General features: G+C 32.9%; 3 protein-coding genes across 4 annotated transcripts; all 3 read left to right on the top strand.

The window, feature by feature from the left end:
- Positions 1-3,775: 3,775 nt before the first annotated feature.
- Positions 3,776-6,832, top strand: LOC102593382 (uncharacterized). The gene is made up of 3 exons (XM_006356057.2): positions 3,776-4,384; positions 4,691-4,789; positions 6,562-6,832. Exons 1-2 carry the CDS (start codon positions 3,929-3,931, stop codon positions 4,781-4,783), a joined length of 549 nt encoding a protein of 182 aa, XP_006356119.2. The 5' UTR covers positions 3,776-3,928; the 3' UTR covers positions 4,784-4,789; positions 6,562-6,832.
- On the top strand, positions 4,870-9,781 carry LOC102593051 (two pore potassium channel c). The gene is given in 8 exon segments (XM_015312682.1): positions 4,870-4,964; positions 5,020-5,119; positions 5,240-5,352; positions 6,562-6,625; positions 6,733-6,797; positions 8,375-8,722; positions 9,645-9,699; positions 9,701-9,781. Coding segments are annotated over 8 exon segments (921 nt in total).
- A 2,525-nt stretch (positions 9,782-12,306) lies between these two features.
- Positions 12,307-21,266, top strand: LOC102579887 (protein REDUCED WALL ACETYLATION 4-like). 2 transcript variants are annotated; one of them, XM_006356022.2, is made up of 16 exons: positions 12,307-12,623; positions 14,857-14,948; positions 15,891-16,031; positions 16,115-16,171; positions 16,251-16,323; positions 17,112-17,270; positions 17,622-17,771; positions 17,897-18,152; positions 18,707-18,822; positions 18,915-19,001; positions 19,100-19,188; positions 19,387-19,449; positions 19,698-19,754; positions 20,352-20,448; positions 20,536-20,694; positions 20,786-21,266. In XM_006356022.2, the coding sequence occupies exons 1-15, from the start codon at positions 12,588-12,590 to the stop codon at positions 20,689-20,691; spliced, it is 1,629 nt and encodes a 542-aa protein (XP_006356084.1). In that variant the 5' UTR covers positions 12,307-12,587; the 3' UTR covers positions 20,692-20,694; positions 20,786-21,266. The 2 variants fall into 2 exon arrangements, with proteins under 2 accessions (XP_006356084.1, XP_006356085.1); XM_006356023.2 differs by having other exon boundaries at positions 12,308-12,623; positions 15,894-16,031.
- Positions 21,267-21,755: the final 489 nt, after the last annotated feature.

Here is a 21,755-nt window from a genome sequence, read left to right as displayed (position 1 = left end):
AAATACACGTAATCGAGTAGATGGTGATAGTCCAAATAGAAAAGGAGAATAACTGACATAGTATTAGCTTCGAGTTACATAGATGGTGATAATTTAGATATAAAAAATTAAAAAAATAACAGATAGTTAAATATTTGAAACTCACAAAATAATAACTCGGATATGTTTTTTACCATTAACTCTTATTATTAAGTGTAAAATGTAATTTAAGGAATGTTATAACACATTGTCTACTTTATTTACATTAATTAAAAACGCAATATGTAACTTTAGCTCCTTCTAGAAATGTTATTGATTTCAAGTAATTAAAGCTTTTGTGGGCTATTCTTCTAAAACTATCTTCAATATTAAAGGGTGGATATACTAAAAAAGTTATGTACACGAATTAGTATCGTAAATTAACTCTTATAACATGATAATTAGTTAGTATTTTTATCAAGTTATCGATTCATATATTTTGGTTATTCAAAATTAAATGTAATTAATTAATTAATTAATTAATGACTTGATCATGTAAATATTTTTTAAATTGTCAGTACAAAAAATTAAATCCATTTGAATTTTGTACTTCTTGTTAAACAATAATAATAATAATAATAATGTGTTTTTGTCTAGTTTAATGGTTAGCAATTCTTTGGACCACTAGCTATAAATCTTTGTTGAATCTAGTGTGTGCGTGTGTGTGATTTTTATTTTTTTATTTTAGAAGAGTGAATATTATTATATAGGTAACAAATTTTACCAAACCTATTAATGGCTATATTATAGGTTTGGGACTTATATAGTAGGATGAATTTACTCCTTTTTACTTTTTATTTATTTTTATATAGTCATTAAATTTTCCTTTAAAAGTGTGGCTCATTTATGCTATTCGATGACATATTTGAGTCTTTTTCTTTTGGGAAAATGCATAAGTACCCCCAACTATGCCCGAAATCCCAGAGACACACTTATACTATACTAAGGTCCTATTACCCTCAAACTTATTTTATAAATAATTTTCTTGCCCGAAATCTCAGAGACACACTTATACTATATTAAGGTCCTATTACCCCCCAACTTATTTTATAAATAATTTTCTACCCCTTTTTGGCCTACGTGGCACTATCAACCAGATAGCTTGAAAAAATGGTCAACACGCGTTGGCCCCAGAAGATAATGCCACGTAGGCCGAAAAGGGATAGAAAATTATTTATAAAATAAGTTTGAGGGTAATAGGACCTTAGTATAGTATAAGTGTGTCTCTGGGATTTCGGGCATAGGTTGGGGGTACTTATGCATTTTTCCTTTTCTTTTTAAAAAATAATTTAATTAATGACGTGGCCGAATCATAATTGACCACGAGTGAAAAATGATTTTGCAATATCGAAACTTTTTTTAGTTAACAATAATGACATGGATAAATCTTTTCTCAAACAAAAATGATATAAATGAACCAAACTTTTAACGGATGATATAGATGAATATTTTCTCAAAGTTCAACAACATATTTGAGTCTTTTTCCATTTATAAATAAAGTAAAAAGTAAAATAATTATTCCGAGAAAATATAAATAATATTTAATGGCCAAAATAGGTTTGAAATATAAATAAAAACAAAAAATAATAACACTTCGTTTCCCTACAAAATCTGTTACTACTTTTCTCCAATTTACCCAAAATCCTCCATAGCCAATAGCTTCACACAACAAAGATTAAAAGAGAGAAACAAACAGTTTTTTATTTTTATTTTTTTTTCAATTGAGAAAGATCTATTTGTATACATATAAAATTATGCCATCAGGTTCCAAAAAGAGAAAATCTTCCAAGAAAAAAAAGAAATTGGGAGCAAATAATAATAATGACAATAATAATAATAATGTTCCACAAGTATCAAGCTTTGCTATTGCTGTTAATTCTCAGTCTCATGGTATGGTACTTTTCATTAAGTCTGTTCATTTATTTATTCTGTTGTCTCGATTTATGTGACATACTTTTAACTTTTTTTTTCAATTTTAGCCATAATGATAAATATGTATATGACATCAATTTTATTTTTTTTGGGTATAGTAGACTCTTGTGGTGTAATCTTTTTTGAACTCTGTGCATATCGCGAGCTTAGTGTAATGGGCGGAGTTGTCTTTTTTATGTGTCAATACTTTTTTGTTATTCAGAAATAATTTAACTTCAAAAATTTTATTTTAGTGTTAATGAAACACTTGTTTATGGCATAAAAAATGTAGGTTTAAGACTCTTTATAATAGATTCTTGTGGTTCGATCCCCTGGCAGATCCCACGTATTGGGTGAGATTAGTGCCTTTTTTATGTGTGGTACTTTTTTTGTTATTTAGAAATAATTTAACTTTAAACCTTTCATTTTAGCCTTGATGAACATGTATAGGGTGAGTTTAATGCATTTTAGTGATGATGAGCACATGTTTTTAAATTTGGACTGACGGACGGAGTAGTAGTGTAGAGGTAATATTGAGTATGGTGCGTTTGACATGAAGGAAAATGTTTTCCGTGAAAAGAATAAACTTTTCTTAGAAAATGTATCATCTGTGTTCTTTTGGAAATGAACGCAAACTGGCTCGGACACTACAGTTATCTGGAAAAAAAAGAGTTCTTTTGGTGATAACAAAAAGTGGAATGAAATATGGTAGTCCTGCAAGTTGTAAGAAAAGGTATGAGACCTCCTTTAGTGGGTCCTAGGCGGTGCCAATTCGGATTAGTTGAGGTGTGAGTTAATGGTTACAACAATTTCGCCTCAGTTCCAAAGAGTACCTAATGGTTAAACCGAAAAAAAATGACATGTTTGTGAGGAATGGCATAGCTAAAGGTAAGGAAGGGGTTCAGTTGAATCTAGGGGCAAATTTACTAGGTAGTTTATGGTGCACGTGACCCCGTGGTCTTTTCGTAAAACTAGGTGGTTGAAAGCTAAGTTATTTACCTAACAGTACAAGAATCAATTCCCACTTGATGCATTTTATTCTCCTTTCTTTGGTAGTGCACGATTCGCCTCTGGTTGAATCCCTTCGTCTGGAAATTACACTATGCATGTTACGGTAAAAAGCAATATTCTTTTTGTATTTCTATGAATCCTCGTGTTAAGATTCCTGGCTCCGCGACTATTAAATTGTGAGTAGTCATAGTTTAGAACAATAGCTAATTGTTGATTGAAATGAACTATGTGATATCAACTAGGAATTGGTATGGTTGTAAAAGAAAATTACAACTTCGGAAAGTCATTTCTTGTCTTTTGGTAGTTTTAACGATTAAGTTAATCAAACGGAATACCCCTGTCTGCAACTTTTAAAGCATTTTTCTATCTCCTAGACCGTTACAGTTTGATCTGTCTCTCAACTTTGGCTTTGTGGATTTGGCTTATTTTCTCTTGTTCTGCATTTTTGCTTACGTCGTGTCTTTTTTACCTTTATGTCTCTCAATCATTGTTGTAAGTTATCAGTCTTTATTATACATGTATTGTTTTGTGTTTATTTGTGCCATCCCACTTCATGATTTCTTTTGCTGTAATAATTAGTTAATAACTACATTCAGGCTACTTTCATTGTTGTCTGCTTTTCAGCAGACATGTATAGTGTTACTTCCTCTTGAACCATAGTACGATTATTTGATTAGATCATCGAATCGTTCTGTTATTTTGGATTGCATCACTTGACGGGTGATTGCTAATTTGCGAAAAGATGTACTTCTGTGTTGAATCATTGGGCTTGAACAAATCTATGACAGGTAAAGAGGATTTGAAACATGGTGGTAATAAAGAGACCAATGGCGGGGATGTTAGTTACTCGACTTCTCAAGATCACCAGTTCAATGATAAAGAGGGAACTAGAGAAAAGCTATTGGAAATTCCACATAGTGAGTCGTCGATTGATAATAACAAATCAAATGCATTGGAAAAAGGAAGTAATGAAGTGAATAAAGTCGCAATGGTAGAGGGGGGTATCGTTCAGGTCGAAAGAGAATTGAAGCTTGAGGATGAATCTATGAGAAATAACATTAACATTGAGTGTGTTGAACCCGCGAAATTGCCTCATGAAGGAAGCTTACGAAGGAGGTCAAGTAGCAGCAGCAAACCTGCTATGTCGGAGGACATAGTTCGGGTTGCCACAAGCGCTTCAGATATTGATAATGTGGCCTTTGGATCATCGGAGAAGGAAAATGAGAAGAGAGAAATGGGTGTTATCGATGAGAAACCCACAATGTCAGACGTTGTTGTGGATACAGGATTAGAGAAAAGGGACTATGAAGCTGTAGCAACTTCAAATGCAAAGCCCTCCAAGGCTGTAAAGGATGACGACAAACTAGAGATTCCGTACGATGAGCCTGCAGTTGATGCTGGTGTTCGTGCAAACGACATGGAAGGTTCTCCCCATGAGCATCAGGTTTACCACTTCTTCTCTAGCTTTTTATTAATACGGTGTCATGATAATTCTCTACGCGCCTGGCAGTTTATTCTTTCTACTACATCAAAATTTCATTTTATAATACCTCAGAAGCTACGAAACTATTTTAGTAAAATTTATTCTCTCAATTCCCATGAGATAGTACCAAAAATGTGAGTTACTTTTGGATTTCCTTCATATGGGATGATCCCGGAAATCCCCAAGGGGAAATACAGACTATTCCTTCCTTTCTTTCGAATCGATCATAACCATCATGTAAACTTTTCCTTTTTTGTAAATATGCAGCCACTAGTAGCTTTGGATCCACGACCAGTGCAAACAACTTCCTGGAAGAGTTGCTGTGGCTTGTTTGAGGTGTTTGCAGGATCGAATAAATAACTTCAGGTTGGAAATCCATTCTTTCAATTTTTTTGGTCTTTTGGCACAACGGTTTTTTTACATAGCGAAGGTATATATGAACAAGAATGTATAGCTCATATCAGTTAAATGATCTAGCTACTAGTGACCTTTTCGTGTTCCTTGTGAATTTGATCTTTGATGATGTAATATTAACTGCTTCGTAATCTGAAAATTGTGCTATTGGCTTTTGGCATTAATTGAATGGTACCTTGTAGTTTGACTGCTGCTTTCTATCCACGTTCTCGTGAAAACTCTGCCTACTTCTCTAAACTCAATGATTTGTTAGTTCTGCACTTTCTTGGAGCTCATGGTTATGTCTGATTGAAATGCACCCAATTGATGGCGGTTCTATAATACAATCATGTCATATCCGCAACCTTTTAAGTGAAGATTGTTTGCAACTATACACAGTGTCCGTTAATTCTCCCTAAACAGGAAAGATTGGTGACTCCTGCTGTTTTACGACATAGGATTGCTTTCTCTGGAGCATCAGTGTTGTTCTATTTAGAAACTTCTTTTCGCCATGCCACCCATAGAAGAGCTCATATGTAAGTAGAGGGTAGAGTCAGGACTTCAACTTTATGGGTTATGGATTTTACAACGAAGACTTAAGTGCTAATAACTGGGTTCTAAATTTAATGAATTTCTCAACACAAATACACTGTTTGAGCAAAAGCTACTGGGTTCAACCGAACTCATACATGGTCTTCTACCTACGCCTCTGTACATAAGGTGGAGTCGTGGGGTTTGATTTGTAATAAGATATAAGTTATCATAAGCCAATCATTTGACGTCTACTTTCAGATGGATCCTGATTAGCAGTTTAAGTAAACTAAGCAACTAATCAGAATGGAACATCATCATGATGACGAAATATGAAATTATAAAGTCTATGCAATATAAGCTTGTACGTAGAATGCTTGGTGAGTACGGCTTTTATGTCTTACTTGGGAAGGAAACTGATACAAATAATTACTACTGACGTTTCTTGAACGCTTTTCATCCTGTTCTTCGAGGGCAATGGTGCTTATGATCATTGTTTAGAACAGCAAGATGAGTTTTCAACTTCATCTTTGTCACTGAATCCGCACTTAATTTACGATCTTCTTGTTGTGTTGAGGATTTGGCAGTTGACGGAAAGAGCCATTAGACTTAATTTGCAGCCTCATCTTTTAGCTCTTTGGTTCTGATAATTCTGTCTCAGCCTTCTTCTTTTTTTCCTCTGTGGGGCTACAAAATATTGTTTTTCTTGGCTTTTGTCTGTAAGTTATTCATTGAAACTGATCTCACCCGTTTCAAATCGATTTAGAGGGTGTTTAGGCTAAAACGAATGATATTGATCAGCTGTTTGACTAACTTCTGGATCATCTATGGCTAATTTGCAACTTCTTATATTTTATCTTAGTTGGAGTACGCCGGATGCATAGTTTTTTCCATTTCAAAAGCATGCTATCGACATTCTATTTGTTAGTACTTCTGAGTATCGGACTGCTGGGGACGTTATGTCTGTTATACTATTGAAACAAATGCAGAACATAGAGCCGTAGATGTAGGATGATTTGGTCTACTCCAGAAACGTAAGTTTACTACATTTAGAAGATTAATGAGGTTGTTTGAATCGTAGCCTTTCTTTTTCAAGGATACTGAGCTGATCGTCTTTTTTGTCATTCATCTTAGCAACACTCAATCGATATTATATTGGAATTTACCTTCTTCAGATTATATCTGTCAATTCATACATTTCTCTCCTACTGCAGATTTGAGACACATTATGATTCCAAGCAAAACGTTTTTCGTGATGCAGAGGAGAGTCATGTGAAGGTTGAGTTATACAATCTATGTTTCTGTTATCCTTGTTTTATCATAAGCAGCTCGACACCCCTCCGTTGTTTCTTGGTACTGCTTTACGTGCTTTCTGCTGTCGTTAGCTTATTGGCGCAATGGATCCAGTAAAAGAGAGAGAGAATTGTTTCTTTAGTTGCCTGGGAAACTTGTAAGTTAGATTTTTTTTGGTTGTTGATAGTTTTAACCAGCACATAAATATACTTGTGATAAAACTTTGCTTTAGTTGAAACTTGAACATATGCTTCCCAATCTATATTACTTCAGTAGTTCATATTTCATTCTTCTGAACTAAAGGGGCAAATATATCCCTTTAACTTTGCGATTTAGAGCAGTTATATCACTCGTTAAAAAGTGGTGCATACACATATTTGCCCTTTTTGTTAACAGACATATATATTTTTTTTTATACGAGGTACAAAATGAAATTCCTCTTTATTTGATTTGTTATGAAAATCGCCATAGATCAATTCCATTTTGATTTGGGAGTAGTGATTATACTCAAATTCTAATACCTCACTTATGGGATTATATTGGATATACTATTGTTGTTTGTTTGCAACTTTAGATAGACATCATCAATTACCTTCATCGCTAAGTACCATCGTCAACCACTTCTACAATCAATCCTCACTACACAACTACCTTCATGATCAGTCACCGCCATCAACTATCACTTTACATCTATTACTATGGCTACACTACTCAACCCCATCGCTAATCTTTTCCATCAACTTTAATCATTACTAGCTATCACTTACAATTACTATTAGTGACATTGTCATTGTCACGAGCATTTAATGTGTTATTCATTATATATACTACCCTCGTAAAATACATTATTCATCCCTATTGTCAATTATCATCATCATCGGACCATCTATTATCGTCAACTATTATCATATTTATTTTATTTAACTTTATTCAAACATTATCTTGATGATAAGATAAGTAGAAAAAAAAACAACTAATACAAGTAAATCAAGATCCTTGATCTTTGTATTGTACACATGGCTTGCGTCTAGCAATGCATTAAACAATACTAGACATTTTAATTTATTGGAGGTGAGTCATCCCCTTAATTACTCTCCCATTTATTTATTTTTTGGAAAATATTTTTAATTATAAAAAATACTTATCAAAATTAACTGATTTCGATAGCTTGATCAAACAAGTTATAAATCAGTATTTTTATATACTAAGCCAAGATCACTTGATTTTTGTTATTCAAACAAACCAAAACAAGGCAACAAGATGGAAAAAAAGCCTCTTCTCCCTTCTTCATCACTAAACCAACACAAATCCAATTTTAAATGAACCAAAGAGAAAACTTCATAGGTCCAAATCTACACCATCATCATCTATAACCCCATTTAATAATCTTGAAAATCATTTAGCACCAATTCCAAATCTACCCCATTTTTTGAAAAATACAACAATTCTTAAACAAGTTATATTACTTTTATTTCTTTATTTAACAATCGGTGTATCCATATATTTTTTCTTTATGGATCAATTTAAGTCCAAAAAGACTCATCCAATTGTTGATGCTTTATATTTTTGCATACTCACAATGTGTACAATTGGTTATAGTGACATAACACCAAATAGTACACTTACAAAATTATTTTCCATCTTATTTGCGCTTGTTAGTTTAGGATTTTACCATATTTTAGTAACAAATTTTGTTATTTACATTCTTGATTCGCGAAAAAATACTCATAAAAGGCTATTCGATACACAAAAAAGTAGTAAAGTGCTACTAGCATTGTGTATTTTTGTGGTATGTATTGGAATTGGAGTTTTTTTAATGCATTTTGTTGAGAAAATTGGATGGTTTGATTCATTTTATTTTTCATTTATGGGAGTTACTAGTGTTGGTTATGGTGCAAAGGTGTTTGAATCAATTGTTGGAAGAATTTTTGGATCAATTTGGTTAGTTGTTTCTATAATTGTTGTTGTTAGAGTTTTTATATTGTTTGTTGAAGTTAGAGTTGATGAAAGGCAAAGGAAAGTAGACAAATGGGTGATGGAACAAGATATGACAGTTGATCAGTTTCATGATGGTTTTGTAAGGTAAAAGTTTTATTTTTGTTTTTCTCATTTGTGGTTTCGTATCTGGTGTTTGGTACCTTTTTGAGACTCGACTAATCTGAATTTGTATTGGAAGATCCCATTATAGAGGATATACTAGGACTAAAGGCAACTCTATGGTTAGAACTTGAAACCTGAAATCATTGATTAAGGTAGGGAGTGGTTTATCCCATAAATAAGATTTTTCTGCGTGAACTCAAATTAGTTGAGCCCTAAAACAAATATCGAACACTAGTGTGAGGAAAAAAGGAAGAAGCTAGTCATTCATTTTCACATCTTTGCAAGAATTTTGCTCTATTTACTAATATTTCTTAAGTCAAATTTAGTGGTGGCAAAAACATAGGCGGATTGAATTAAATCTAGACAGATTAAAAATGATCAAGTTAATAAACATGTCCTAATCCAAATGATGCAACAAACAAAATAAATTGCATCGGATACGTTAAATAATGGGTTATAATTCAACTCGCTCAACAAAATTTAACCTTTCCTCCTCTTTTTATTTTGTTTTTCTGAATAATTCTTTGAAATTGACATAATTTTCAGCTTCATATCCAAGCACATTTATAAACTCCTAGTCTCAAAAATTTGTTTTATATGTTTGTGGTGATAAAGCTTGAAATATATCCTTAATTTTCTAATAGATTCGAAGTTCTTCATAAACAGGCGGAGTAGAGAATCTTATTCTTAAAAGAGATCAGAGATGACATAGAAAAGTATTTGGCCAAGAAAATGATACGACAGTCAGAATAACTATAATCCGAAATTGATTATACACTTATAATTTCAAGTTATAAATAAAAATGTTTTTTTTTCATTAGTCATTATTTTCAAAGTTGTTTATAGGCTTTTTATAACCTAAATTTGTCTATGCATTAATTTTTATATTTATGTGTTTTGACAGTAAATCAGATTATATGATATACAAATTGAAGGAATTGGGAAAGTTCACAGAAAAGAGATATATTACTGATTAACAAACAATTTGAGAGATTGGACACTGGTAATTGTGGAAGAATTACTCTTTCTAATATTATATAGAAAGTTATTATTGATCGGTATGAATTGTGATGGAATAGTTGGGATTCCTTTGGCATTAATCAAGTCTCGTATTTGAGTCTCTGAGAATTGAAAAGAATCATGTTGGAAGCACCTCCTTCAAAAATGAATCTTGAGAATCAAGATTTAGTCGAATCCCAATATGAATATCAAATGCTGATCAGGAAAAAAATGAGTATTTTTTTTTTATTGAACATGAGAGAGGGTGTGGTGTACATGTATATAGTTTAATAAATATATTTATATAGATTTTAGTGATATTGGTAAAATGTTATCTATCAATGTAATTTAAAATATTCTGAGTCAAGTTGGAAAAATGAGATGATGGACAGACACTGTGTATCTATTTTTTTTCTAAAACAAATTGAATTGTTTAAATATTAAAGCATCATTTGTAATTTTAAATAAAAAAGTGAAAAATGTTGACTAATACTCAACATTACATGTGGAGTAAATGTTTTTTTTTCTTTATGCTCGTGTATTTGCTATCACTTATTCGATTAATCTGAATTCACGTTACGGAAAATTTATTAAAGAATAAATCACTTTTATTAAGAATTTTTTATCTTAAAATTTGAATTCGAAACTTTATTGTCGAACACCCAAAAAAATAATAATAAAAAATCACAAGGAATAAAATCAAAATTTGTTAGATATTTGAGAGATTGAAAATGTTAAATCCCTATAATATATGTAGCTAATAGTATTCTAAGCCAATAAATAATTCGAAAGATTAATAACCCATAAATTAAACCCACGTTCTACCTAATCATAAGAAAAAAAAATATATATGACATAATTATGGTTGCGATCAAGATTATCATTTTTGCTCATCACCAATAATTTACTAATCTTAATTAGTCATTGTTAATTAAGTTGTTGGATGTGCCAACAAACTCGTGATCTTTTTTTCACTTTTTTTATATGCACACCTAAAAAAGGTTTTTTGCTTCATTTTTACTCATAAACCAAATGAATTATATTATGAACTAATTATGATAATCAGAGGAACTCATACATTGTATCTATTGTTAATTTGTTATTATTTTTACAACTAAACATTCTATTTCCGGTGATTTGTGATTCTCGTGGTCTTAAATCTTAATAATACGACAATAAATTATGAAGACGAAATTCACCTATAATCACTTTTGACAAATTTCATTATTTGAGAATCTCAAGTTCTTTATTACGCTCTCTAATAGGTATACTATATATTGATAACTGAAATAAATATTTAAGCAATAATAGTGTTTTCGGTCCTTAGAGTATATAAGAATATGACTTATATTTAGACTTTTTAAAAATATACAATTATCTTCAAATATGAAGTAATAAAACAACTTTAACATAACATATGAGAAATTAAATGGTATTGGACGATTAACACTTCAAAAAAATTGTGACTATTCACAAGGACTAAAATAAAAAATTATCATTAAATGCAAGATTAAAAATATCAGTAACACAAGATTTAATTAACTACCTTCTTAATGAAACGATGATTATAAGTTTTGAAGGAAATAAAAAAAGAAATGAACTAATTATACAAATCATATCACCACAAAATAATGTGTATTTCATAGAATTTAGTCAACAACATTTCTAGTATTCTATTTAATTAGGTGAAGTTCTTTGCATAATAAACTAAAAATGAGATCATCACTAATTTATATATTAACACCTTCAAAATGGCTTTCTTTTCTCAATTTTGTTTTCCTATAAGAAAGATATAATCACAATGCACTTGGCCATAATTCAAATTCATTTGTCTCATTAGAAATTTATTCATATCCATGATTTTATCAAATCATATTAATTTATTACTATTAAATAATAAATTAAAAGTAAAATATGTATTATTAATCATATTTGATTAATAACAATGTATGTGATAAGACATATAACATATGTTCATTGAATTTTCGTAACTATCAAATACAAATACGTTCTTATTCAATTATATAACAAGTTAGTTATCATTTTATACTAATTAATGCTGATCATACAATAATTATAATTCATATGTAATTTCTTTATAAGTAATATAATCACATTAATATACATTTTGAACTTTAAGTTATATATACTAATAATATATAAACTTTGCACCACCAAGAAATTTGTTGAAATGAATAAGACCTCCTACTTAAGCCAGTAAAGAAAAAAAAAATCTTCATAAATAATATCTTTTTTAATAGATTTTACATAATACAAATTCAAATTAATTAGTGCCAATAACAACACTAATAAAAAAAAAACTTTTAACATGCTATAATACTCAACATTTCTTCTTGATTATTGATCAATGCAATTTATTAAACATCATGTAAATCTTTATTTATATTATAAAAATATGTTAAGAGAACCCCTTCCAAAAATAGATATTACAATATGTAAATTTAAATTAAATTGAACCTCGATATGAATATCGGATATCGAGGGACAAAATAGGTACCAAACTTTACTAACTACCCAATATAGAGACGTCTCTTCCGAAAAACCTCACTAATAATTATCAATTGATGAAGCAATCCATCAAAACGACGTCGTTTTTTCAACCTTCATTGCTTCAGATCTCTTCTTCTTCACCATTTCTATAACTGCTCATTTCAAATCTTCTTCTTATATATAAATTCATCCTTCTCGTAAATATATACATATTGATGATACGTTCGATTTTGTATATGAATTATATACATATATTGTTGAACAATTGAATTTTGATTCGGATTTGATTGGATTTGGTGAGGTATTGTTTCTGTTTCGTAGTTGACGATTTTTGAAAATGCCGGCGGTTTCTGGACCTGTAACGCCAGGACAGGTGAGCTTTTTGTTTTAGTTTGCTGTTGATATAATGATTTTTGTTGAGGTATTGATGAAAAAGTGAGTTTTTTCGAGTGTTTGAAGTGTAATTGGAATATGTTATGAGTTAAAATGTGGAGAATTTGCACAAATGGGTGTGGCGTGTGGTGTAGTGTAGTGATCAATGAAGTGGGTTTAGAACTATGAGGTGTGAGGTTTAAACCTAGAGGAGATAAAAAATTACGAGGTGATTTCTTTTTATTTGTTCGAGTCTAGATGGATGGAGTTACGTGGTAGGTGTTGTTGATTGGAGGTGAGAGGTATGAAATTGGTTGAGGTGTGTGAAAGCTGACACGGACACTACAGTTGTCTGGAAGAAAATGCAGAATTTTGAAATTAGATCAGTGAGATTATGAGGACTAAGGTTCAAACGTAGGTGAAAGCTAGTCTGGACACCGCAGTTATCCAAAAAAAAAGGAATTTTGATATTAGATCTTTGAGATTATGAGGTCTAAGGTTCAAACTAAAATAGTAGGTGATTTCTTTCTATTTTTGTTCTAGCCTTAGTGGATAGAGTTACCTGGTACATGTTGTTGATGGGAGGTTGTAGGTATGGGATTAGTTGAGGGGCGTGAAAGTTGGCCTGAACACCACAATTATCGAAAGGAAAATGCAGAATTTTGATATTTCAGATCAGTGAGATAAGCTGATCTGAGCTGTGTGAAATTTAAACATATTAGATCTTGTTATGTTCTTGCTCGTGTTTATCACTGGACGACTTTGATAGTTTGTTGTGAAGAACTTACTTGATTTGAAAGTACAAGCAATTCTATACAATTGCCATATGGATTTGTTGTTTTCATCACGTTGTTCATGTTTTGATTCTTACTAGTAGAGCTTGACTTCAGAGCAGGCTAATTAGCTCCTAATCTTACAACATAGGTAGGGTTTGAATTCTGAGTGAAAAAAACTGTGAGTTAACTGCCTAGGCTTGATTGTCAACTGCTGACGACATACGAGTTCAGCTTGTGTTATGTACATTCTCTGTGCTGGTCATTTCTTTGAAGGAAAAAGATTTTCCTCATAGACTTTGATCCAGTCTGTCATCGTTCACTAGTTGGTGCTTTTATGGGGAAGGTTGATTTTCCTTACGGATTAGTTGCTTAAAGATTAGTCCTGGACTCTCTTCCAGGGGAGCAAAGGGCATGCCAAAAATAATAAGTGGACTCTGCTAAAAATGACAAAGGGTTAACAATCATTAACAATAAGTAGACTCGGGTTCCAACTATAGGTCTCATCTTTCTCTCATCTATGCAAAAGAAATTCAAACCGAGTTAATTGGGAGAATGTAATGCTGGAGGTTTCTTTACAAGGAATGGAGTTGTCTTGCAAGATCACTCTTTAGAATTGACTCCTCATCAACTTGAGCAACTTTTGGATCTTCAAAAATTGGAGGTCTCAAGTTCAAAACACCTTGCCAGCGAAAGGAAGGGGTTTGCCTTCTGGGTTGAGCTAATCACATCGGGCTTGCCTAGTGCGGGTTTCCTTTGTCATAAAAAAAATTAATTTTCAGGTGAATAATGTAGGTTTTTATTCACTTTGGTACCTGAAAACTTTCAGGTTTATCTATCTGTGTGATTTTAAGGGAAATTTGGGTGAGTAACTCACATAGGTAGTGAATCGATATGTTTGAGGTATGTGTGAATTGATCATGTTGTGCAGGATTATACAATTGTTGGCTAGATATAAGCCTTTTAACAACTTTCCTCTGCTAGGAAAAGCGTTTAGCACTCCTTAAATAAATTCTTGACATCGCATAGAATAAAAGTTGAAGTAGGTGCTTGATGTCTGATTTATGACAATGTATATTGTTTTACTTTATGGCTGACACAGTTACAATTATATAGCGATACTGAATCTCAGATCTCTCATTTGTGACATCCAATAAGATCATATCTCATTTGCAAATTTTCAGAGTGCTCTTTTCCTTACATTTCCTTTTGGGTTAATTTGCCTTGTGTTGGATTAAGGTTCGGGTGTCAGAAAGAAGGTGCTATCTGCATATTGTGGAATTTGGTCATTCTGGATTTTTCTTTCACAGTTTGTTTGGACTAGCATGTACCTGCATTTTAAGGTTTCAATGCACCTGTACTGCTGCTGCAATGTGGAACATCTTGTTTTGCTTTATTTGTTTTGCTCTTGAGGAAATCTTGCGTAGATATCTACTGAAGCCTACCCTTGTCATGTCTCAGGTGTCATTTTTGCTTGGATATATACCTGTCCTCATCGCATGGATATATGCTGAATGGTTGGAGTACAAGAAGTGGTTGTTCCCCTTTAAAGTGTAAGTTAATCCATCCATTCGCCATCCAAAAGAAAAAGGAAAAAACTGAAAACTCATATATCCTCATGTTGCAGCTAGATTTTCTGAGACATGCTAAGTGCCATAAAATTGTTGAAAGATCTTATCATATAATGAATCAAAAATAGGCTGCTATTCTTTTGATATGCTTAATAGGAGGAAACACAATGATTGAAGATCAAACTTTTAAAAATATTTTTTTTAAGTAATTGGTCTATTTCTGTGCCTGAGTCTACTATGGAAAAGATAGTTGTAGCATTTGTGCGCTTCCTTTAAGCCGCTTGCCAAATCCTATCTAATGGCTTTATTTTAAAAAACCAGAATTGGATTTAATGTGTGAGCAATTCTCGTCTAGATAACGCAAACAAATGTTATGTTATACATTTGCTACAAAATGTTGGTGGATAATATAGAGTCAACAATGTTGAAAATAGTGTGTGTGGAATATGAATGCTATGTTATATCATTTTTAATTAGATATTTCATTAATGCTTGGGTCAAACTCGTCCATACACAAGTACAACAACAACACACCCAATGTAATCCCACAAGTGGGGTCTGGGGAGGGTGGTGTGTGCGCAAACCTTGTCCCTACCTTGTGGAGGTAGTGAGGCTGTTTCTAATAGACCCCCGACTCCAGTTTGTATACAAGTAATATACCAAAAAAATAGAAAAACTGACTGTCTGTGTAATTATCGCTACTACTGTTCTTGTTATTATGTTAAAAAGAGTGAACTTCTTGAAATTGAAGCATCTATCTTATGCCTGTGCAAAATTGAATTTTTAATTAAGGACAAAAAGTTCTTTGGGGATCTTGATTTTAAGCACTGTAAAGATTGTTTTGTGTAGGCGATAATTTATCCAGGGATATTGCTTAATCTGCTTTGAAGTGTTTTATTTATATGGTTGAATTTTTCATGCCAGCAGTCATTCAGATAATAATCTGGATGAACTTGAGATCTCAACAACCAAGGAAGAAGATCGAGCTGTCTTACTGGAAGGAGGTCTGTCAAAATCTGCATCTGTGAAGTTGTCAAGTTCATCGGTAAAAACAAACATAATTAGGTCAGTGTGCTACATTCAATTTGCTGAACATTCTACTTTCTAAGTTCATGAATCTTTCCTTAGCATTTTCCACATATTTGTAGGTTTTTAACAATGGAGGATGCATTTTTGCTAGAAAATCGAGCAACTCTAAGAGCAATGTGAGTCACTTGGATATTTTGAATATGGTGCATATAGTTTCTCATCTAATTTTAAAATCCTTCTTATGATCTCATACAGATCTGAATTTGGGGGAATCCTGTTTTATTATTATCTCTGTGACCGTACAAATCTCTTTGCAGATTCTACTAAGGTGTGTTATCTTCTCTTCCTGTAACAATGTATAAAGATTTGATTTGTTAAGGTCGTGCTGTGTGATATCTGTTTCTAACTGTAAGTCTGTTTGCATCATAACAACTATTGGATCACCTTATGGAATAAGCGCATACAAGCACTTTGAGGTGCAATCGAATAACCAGGGCTTTACATATTCATATGAAGTATATGCTAAGCCAGTTCAGACAAAATGACTTGTTACTTCAGATTCTTCTGTGTGCATCATGAACTCCTGAACCTTGTTGTCTTGATTGAACTGTTGGAATTGCATCTTCTATAACATAATTTTATCGTGTTGTCTTCTAAGTTTAGGTCATGTATAACAAACTTTGCTGTAAAGTATTGGTACAATACACTAGCATATGATAAGCATGCTTGTGTCTAAACCTTATTCCTTTTCATAGGATTGGATTATCTGATTCTCAAAGTTGATGATTGTTCTTGTGGCGAACTGTAATTGTCTTACTAAATTTTTTCATGTTTAAATTCTTTACAAGCAAGTAATCATTTACATTATGGATAATTTATTTTCAATGTCTATACCTTCTGTTACCCCCTTCCCTGTAATTATGTGGGTATGGAAGGACAAATATGAACTGTGATAGTGGACTAGTTCTATTGGACTTGATCTTCGAATATCTCTGTGTTGCTGCAACTTTTGTTTGTATGTGAAACACATTGCTGAGACCTCTAAGATTTTTTTTATCATCCATGAGACGACCAGCACTCTGTAACAGGTTTTTGCGTGATGTTTTCTTTGAACAGAGCTACAATCGTGATCTCTTCATCTTTCTGTATATTCTTCTGATCATAGTTTCGGCAATGACTTCTCTCAAGAAACATAATGACAAATCAGCATTTTCTGGCAAATCAATACTTTATCTTAACCGCCATCAGACAGAGGAGTGGAAGGGATGGATGCAGGCAAGTTTTTGTGTCATATTTCCCTTCACTTATTCATGCTTCATTTTAGAATAACATAAATCTGGTTTACATGGATTCTTTTTGCAATACTTTCTTTATGGTGTTTTTTTCTCCAGTTATCTTGTGCACTAATATAGCTGCATGTTTATTTTACTACCTCCCAGTAATTTGTGTCGTGTGAATGATGCAACTTCTTTTGCGATGTGTAAAATTCATTTGTTGATGTATCTCAAAACTTCACCTCCTGGACAGAGGAAATATCTCAAAATCTCATTTAAACATTGTTACTCCCTGTAGAGATTTATTTGTGCTCTTTCTATATTGACTCACTCTATCTTTTTTCTGTAACAGGTTCTCTTTTTGATTTATCATTATTTTGCTGCAACAGAGATATACAATGCAATTAGGATTTTCATTGCTGCGTATGTATGGATGACTGGTTTTGGGAACTTCTCCTATTATTACATAAGAAAGGATTTTAGTCTAGCTCGGTTTGCTCAGGTAACATTAGGTTTTGGTTGTACTTAATCACTGTTTTATATAGGAAGACTTCAGTTTAGAGTTGAATCTCACATATCCATTTTCTCTGTGAACTGTTAATAGTGAACATTTTGTCGTTTATGCAGATGATGTGGAGGCTGAATTTTTTTGTAATATTTTGCTGTATTGTTCTCAACAATGACTACATGCTGTATTACATCTGCCCGATGCACACACTTTTTACCCTGATGGTTTATGGGGCCCTTGGCATTGGTCACAAATACAACGAGATAAAATCAGTGATGGCTTTGAAGTTTCTTTTGTGCTTTGTTGTGGTTATCTTGGTTTGGGAGATTCCTGGGGTGTTCGAATTTCTTTGGGGTCCTTTCGCCTTTATGTTAGGTTAGTTACTCTGTATTCTCATACATTTTGTTTCTGTCCACAATCACTATAAATTCTTAAATACTCTGCGTGCTGGAAAACTGTTGGCTTTAGTCTCAAAGCCAGTTCAACTATGTTTATATGAACATTCCTCTCTACTCTTAAGGAAATATTATACTGGCTTTGAGTTTTTGGCATCAGAATTTTTTTAACTGTCTTTGTGATAAATAATTTGGAAGTAGATATAACAAAAAAATGGAAGTAGATATGGGTTGAGATTCTTGTGGCATAAGATTGTTGTCTTGATGGGATCCATCACTATGTGGAACTAAATGTTGACTAGTGTCATGCTCAAAGCTGCTTATTTTAGGTTCAGGTATTGTTTTTGTAATAGAGTATCTTGGTATCCTATTGAGGTAGCATGAATTGTAAAGTACTTTTTCAAAAAGATATCCTGGATTTTGTTTTTTGTAAAGTACTTATTCAAAAAGATATCCTGGATTTTGTTTTTTAATTTATAGATGCTGCTTAAGCACTGTCATCTGATGCTTGTTTTCTTCTTTTCACAATTGTAGGCTATACTGATCCAGCCAAGCCGGATCTCCCTCGATTGCATGAATGGCATTTTAGATCTGGGCTTGACCGCTATATATGGATTATTGGCATGATATATGCCTATTTTCACCCAAATGTAATTCAAAAGAGCTTTGCATTTTCGTTCTTTGTCCCACTTTTCTTTCACTCTTCCATGGGACTGAAGCTTGCAGTATCTTGTCCTTTTAGGTTGAGAAGTGGATGGAGAAACTGGAGGAGTCTGAATCGAAGCGGAGACGGACAATTAAGTCATCCATCTGTGCAGTAACTTTAATTGTGAGTTGCATTTAAGTTCATCAGATCAGTTAAATCAGGTGTTGCAAATTATCTTCTTAGTTTATGAAGTTTGTCATTTGGGACATTGTATTCCTCAGATCGGGTACTTGTGGTTTGAATACATATACAAGCTGGACAAGACAGCTTACAACAAACTCCACCCCTACACATCATGGATTCCTATTACGTATGTGTTTAACATTTCTAATTCTCTTTATCTGTTGATTTTACATGAAACTTATACTAATGTAAATTACTGCTGTTTGTTTGATTTAGTGAAGAACTAACAGTCGAAAAGCTCCCTGCTTGCCTATAATGTACTCAACCGAAGTTTGTTTCCTGATTTCTTGTATTGCTTTTCTCATTTGCTTTCTTTGCCTCACAGTGTATACATATGCTTGCGTAATTTGACTCAGGAGCTGCGGAATTTCTCTCTGACACTCTTTGCGTAAGTTTGTAAACCACTAGGCAGCGCCTTATAAATTATAATCACCGGACATCATGCTTCCCTTTCCTGTCTTTTGTCTTTACCCCATCATGTCTTCCCTTTTTTGCTTTTGTGGCTTTTAAATCGTCCTTCACTTAGTTTTGATACTAACGGTTAAGCTCTACAGAATTAAAGATCTTTATTTGTTCTTTTAAATAAGTTGAATCTACTTTGATTTCTCCTTGTTTAACTGTGGTCTGTTACTGTAGGTGGCTTGGGAAAATTACCTTAGAAACCTACATCTCCCAGTTCCACATCTGGCTGAGGTATGTTCATTTCAATTTTCTTCTTAAGATTGACAATTACTCCCTTGGTTCAATCTTGACCTGTTGATATGCCATCATAGCAGTGAGCTCCTGCTATCCGCAGGGTTCAAGGCAAGGCCGGACCACATTTGGTTTATTTTATGCAACCTTACCTTGCATTTTTGCAAGAGGTTGTTTCACCGGCTTTTAACCCATAACCTCCTGGCAAATGGCGACAACTCTTATGGTTACGGCATCATGTAGAAATGATATTTAAATTAACATGATAACATCTCCGAACCGTGAAAGTTTTTAGATTAGGTTGAAACCTGTATCTACTGTTCTGTTCAATTTTGGCATCTGTGAGTGAAAGATGTGAAAAAATCCTTGATCTCTTCATCTGTCAGTAATTTGATACTGATCCAAATTTCAAACTAATTTGTTGTTTAGCATCCATCCGTCCAGCCAACGGCAACCTACTTTTCTCCATTCTCTCAATTGTTAGTTTATTATTCATGGACGTTAGCAACATGCTACGAGAACTTCTTTTTTTTTTTTTTTTTTTTTTTTGAACTTACATGCTACGAGGACTTATTACTTTCTGACTTTTATGTGTAGATCAAATATGCCGAATGGACAGCCTAAATGGCTCCTTTCGTTTATCCCGGGCTATCCTATGCTTAATTTCATGTTGACTACAGCAATTTATGTTCTGGTAAGCATATATACTCTTTTCAATTTTGAGTTGTAAACCATTTTTTCTCCTCTTGGGTTCTATCTAAACATTGTTTGCTTATTGCAGCTATCATGTAGGCTTTTTGAACTAACCAACACACTCAAATCCGTTTTCGTACCCACAAGAGACAATCAGAAGCTGCTCCACAACTTTATTGCTGGTGTCGCGATTTCTGTGTGTTTATACAGCATTTCCTTTATTCTTATTCAAATCCCTCATTAATGAGTAAGTTTGTCATCCTATTTTCCTAAAATTCAGAAAAAACTACTAATCTTTAAGCACACTTAATAACTTTGCGTGTTAATTTTTTTTGTAGAACCATTTATCTGAACTGCTTCATTTTGGCAATATAGCAAAAGGCCCAGATGACACGGTAATATAGAATGCTAGAAAGTTAAAGGATCAATGTGGAACTGAAGTACTAATTCTTTGATGGGTATACAGATCATGATGCCCAGCCCAGCCACAGGTTGTGTAAGTATGTTTTTCCAACAGTTTTGTGTAGTGTCACTTGCATTTATCAAGTTATGATAGTCGAAAACAAAGAATTTCCCAGTTTTTGGCTATTCAAACTTCAGTGAAAAAGCAATGGAAGTCGGAGGAAGGAAATCATGTGTATAGTGCCATCGATCACCACGTGTATTCGTTCCTTTTCTTTTTCGTTTTCCCTTTTGATGATCAGTATATTTTTTTTCTTCATGTAAATGAACATGAGAAAATCTGGGAATGTAGTTGTTTCTCCATTCAACAGACTTGATTTATTAATTGGAAATGCAAATCTTGATCTTCAGTCTGAATTTGGTTTTGAACTTTGAACTCTCATGATAGGTAGTGTCATGCTTCTTGTACTTCGATTATCGTATTTTTTATTGTAGTTACTACTATTTAGAATGTTTTGTCAAACATAATTTGAGGTCAAATGGAGTCAGTTGGTCATATTCTAAAAAAAATCATGGATAATTACACATGAAAAACTTGGATAATCCTGACTTCCTGCTTTCTGACCTATAAACTCTAGTAAAGTGGCATTGGTCCTGTAGAGGCAATGAGTATGTTCAGTAGGTCGTCATGAATGGACTTACAAAAATTAGGGTAAAGTAGAGATGGCTAGTCATATTTTTGGAAAATTTATAGACTAATACATATGAAAAAACATAAATAATCTTGATTTCTTGATACTTGACCCTGAAACTCGAAAAAAAAAAAAAAAAGTGATGTCGATCCTGTAAAGGGAATTGGTGTCGTTCATTAGGTTGTGATTAATGAATCCATAAAATTTGGGTTCA

This window comes from Solanum tuberosum, unplaced genomic scaffold (assembly GCF_000226075.1).
Source record: "Solanum tuberosum cultivar DM 1-3 516 R44 unplaced genomic scaffold, SolTub_3.0 scf00214, whole genome shotgun sequence".
Taxonomy (NCBI): Eukaryota; Viridiplantae; Streptophyta; class Magnoliopsida; order Solanales; family Solanaceae; genus Solanum; species Solanum tuberosum.
Note: the sequence above shows the minus strand (reverse complement) of the source record. Positions and strands in the feature narration are given on the sequence as shown.